Source organism: Coloeus monedula (assembly GCF_965178545.1).
Source record: "Coloeus monedula genome assembly, chromosome: 1".
Classification (NCBI taxonomy): Eukaryota; Metazoa; Chordata; class Aves; order Passeriformes; family Corvidae; genus Coloeus; species Coloeus monedula.
The window spans coordinates 35,160,829-35,163,720 of NC_138781.1; the positions used below are offsets into that span (position 1 = coordinate 35,160,829).

General features: G+C 70.1%; 1 protein-coding gene across 1 annotated transcript; it reads right to left on the reverse strand.

Moving 5' to 3' along the window:
• Positions 1 to 436: 436 nt before the first annotated feature.
• Positions 437 to 2,686, reverse strand: TRIL (TLR4 interactor with leucine rich repeats; the record flags this gene model as incomplete). The annotated part of the gene is made up of 1 exon (XM_082280929.1): positions 437 to 2,686. Exon 1 carries the CDS (start codon positions 2,627 to 2,629, stop codon positions 437 to 439), a length of 2,193 nt encoding a protein of 730 aa, XP_082137055.1. The 5' UTR covers positions 2,630 to 2,686.
• Positions 2,687 to 2,892: the final 206 nt, after the last annotated feature.

Sequence of the window (2,892 nt, forward strand, 5' to 3'; positions counted from 1 at the left end):
AGGGCTGGTGCCCTGGAAAGACCTCTTCAAAGCTCCTTACACAGGGCCAGGCTGCTCACTGTAACTTGTTCCCAACTTGCAGTCGGAGGAAACCACCTGTAAAATAGCACACTTAAATTAATAGCTCCGAGTTTCCTTAAGGGAGGCACTGGCTGCTGCTGGCAGTAGCTCCTGCGATTTGCTCCTCATGGCAAGGCACAGTTACCGCCTGTCAGGGCTTTTCCTTGGGTTAGTGATGATTTCTGACAAAACGGTGAGGTCCCAGCAGAGGTAACCCCGTCTCACATGCAGCCTCGGCCCCGGCCCGCAGTAAGGGCGGCTGAACGCCGCAGCTCTGCCCCTCGGAGGCCGCGACCCCTGGCCCGCACCATCCCCTCACAGACTGACGTCCGCCTTCCCCCGCCGCGCTGGCCGCGGTCCCGGGGCCTCGGCGGGCTCAGTCGGTGAAGCGCTGCAGCAGGTGCTCATCTCCGTGCCGGCCGCTGCCGCTGTCCGTGAAGCGCTCGCAGGGGAACTCGATGAGGTCGGCCTCGCTCAGGGCGCAGGCGGCGCCGCGGGGTGGCCGGTGGGACTGGAAGCCCGAGAAGTCGGCGGAGACACCCGTGCCCATGGAGCGGAGCGGGCGGCGTGTGGAGTAGAGCTGCCGCACGTGGACCGGGGCCGCCTTCCGACGCCGACGCCCCAGCACCTTCTTGCGCAGCAGGCGGGCGGCCCAGGCGGCCAGAGCCGCCAGCAGCAGCAGCGCATTCACCGCCAGCAGCACCAGCGTGAGCAGCTGCTGGTCGGGGCCGCGGGGCCCGCCCGCCGCCGCCGCGGTGCCGCCCTCGGGCAGGGTGACCAGCCCGGCGCAGTGGTCCCGGGGCGCCACCGGGCACACGCGGCCGCCCAGGACGACCTCGACGCAGACGAGGTAGGGGGTGTCCGGGCGGAGCTCCCGCAGCGTGGCCGCCGGCTCCCCGCGCTCCGGCAGGTACACGAAGCGCTGGAACTTGACGGCGGCGCCGAAGCGGTCGAAGAGGAGGCGGAATCGCGCCGGCCCCAGCAGGCGGGGGCTGCGGTGCGGCCGCACGGCCCAGCGCACCGTCACCCAGCTGGAGCCCACCTCCTCCACCGACAGGTTGTGCAGGAACAGCTTGTTGAAGTCACACGGGTCGGACACCAGCGGCGGGACCCCGGCGGCACTGGCCCGTCGAGGCCACGCCGCTGCGCTGGGCAGCGGTGCCGGCGTGGGGCTGGCGGCTATGGGCACCCCCATCATCAGGCGGGCGGTGGAGGCGGCCGGCGGTGGGCCTGGGGGCAGCCCCGCTGCACTGTTGTTGCCGCCAAGCCCCTCGGGGGACGGCGGGGAGGGAGAGGCACCATCGGGGCAGGGGCCGCCGTCCTGCGGCAGCGGCAGCTGGGCGTCCTGCAGGTAGTCGAGGTACTTGCCGGCCAGGGCGGGTGGCAGGCGGCACTGCACGAAGACGGTGAGCAGGCGGCCCTGGGAGTGCCAGGCCGCCAGCCAGCGCTTGAGGCCGCGAAGGCGGCAGTCGCAGCTCCAGGCATTCCCCTCCAGCTCCAGGCGGTAGAGGGCCAGGCTGGAGGCGAAGAGCTCGCCAGGGAGCGTGGCCAGTGCGTTGTCCCGCAGGCTGAGCTCCCGCAAGCGGCCGAGGCGGCCGAAGGCGGCCGGGTGCAGGGCGGTCAGTGCATTGCGGCTCAGATCCAGTGCCTCCAGGCTGTCCAGCGGCTCCAGTAGGGTGGCAGGTAGGTGGCTCAGCAGGTTCCCCTCCAGGCGCAGCTCCTTCAGCGAGCCCAGCCCCCTGAAAGCATCCGGGGCCAGGTGAGACAGTCGATTGCCACTGAGTGAGAGCTTTGCCAAGCCGGGCAGGTGCTGGAAGAGCCCCCCTGTCAGCTGCCGCAGGCTGTTGCTGGCCAGCAGCAGGGTGTGAAGGGAGCGCAGCGGCCCAAAGATGTCGGGGTGGCGAAGGGAGGTCTGCTGGTTCCCTGAGAGGTCGAGGAAGCGCAACTTGGCCAGGCCAGTGAAGGCACCGCGACTCAGCCAGCGGATGCGGTTGGACTCCAGGTGCAGATAGAGTAAGTTTGGAAGCCCTGAGAAAGTGGAATCGCCCAGCGAGCCCAGCTCATTGCCATCCAGTCGCAGCTTCACAAGGCTGCCGAGGCCAGAGAAGGAGGCAGCGCTGAGACGGCCGATCTCGTTGGCGTTCACATAGAGGATGCGCAGCTTGGCCAGGGTGCTGAGCGTGCCAGGGACCAGCGCTGGCAGCAGGTTGTTGCCCAAGTAAAGCTCCTCCAGCCGCTCCAGGCGCTCAAAGGCCTTGGGGTGCAGCGAGCGGATCCGGTTGTACTGCAGGTCCAGGCGCTGGAGCCCTGCCAGGCGGTGGAAGTCGAAGGCGGAGATGTTGGCGATGAAGTTGCCCCCGAGGCTGTAGGTGAGGATATCCTGCGGCTCGGCAGTCTTGGGCACGGTGCGCAGGCCCCGGTTGGTGCAGAGGAGGTGCTGGTGCTGCTGGCAGTCGCATGGCTCAGGGCAGATGGGCTCGGCCGCGGGCAGCAGCAGGAGGATGAGGGCGACGGAGCCCCAGAGCACCCGCGGCAGCACCATCAGGCGGACCCGGCGCGGCGCCCCCATCCCGGGACGAGCCGTGGGCTGCTTCCCCCGCCGGCTTTGTGTCTCTCCGGCATCCCCTCCGCCTCCTCCGCGGCTGCTAATGGGCCCCTCCTCTGCTCCGCGCCGGGCTGAGCTCCGCACCGGGCAGGCAGGCGCGGCGGCGGCGGCTGCTGCTGCTGCTGCTGCTGCTGCTGCTGCTGCTGCTGCTGCAGGTCGCGGTGCCCGGCACCATGGGCTCGCCCGAGCCGGCCGGAGCGCTGCCGGGGCCGCCGCCCGGGCTCTGC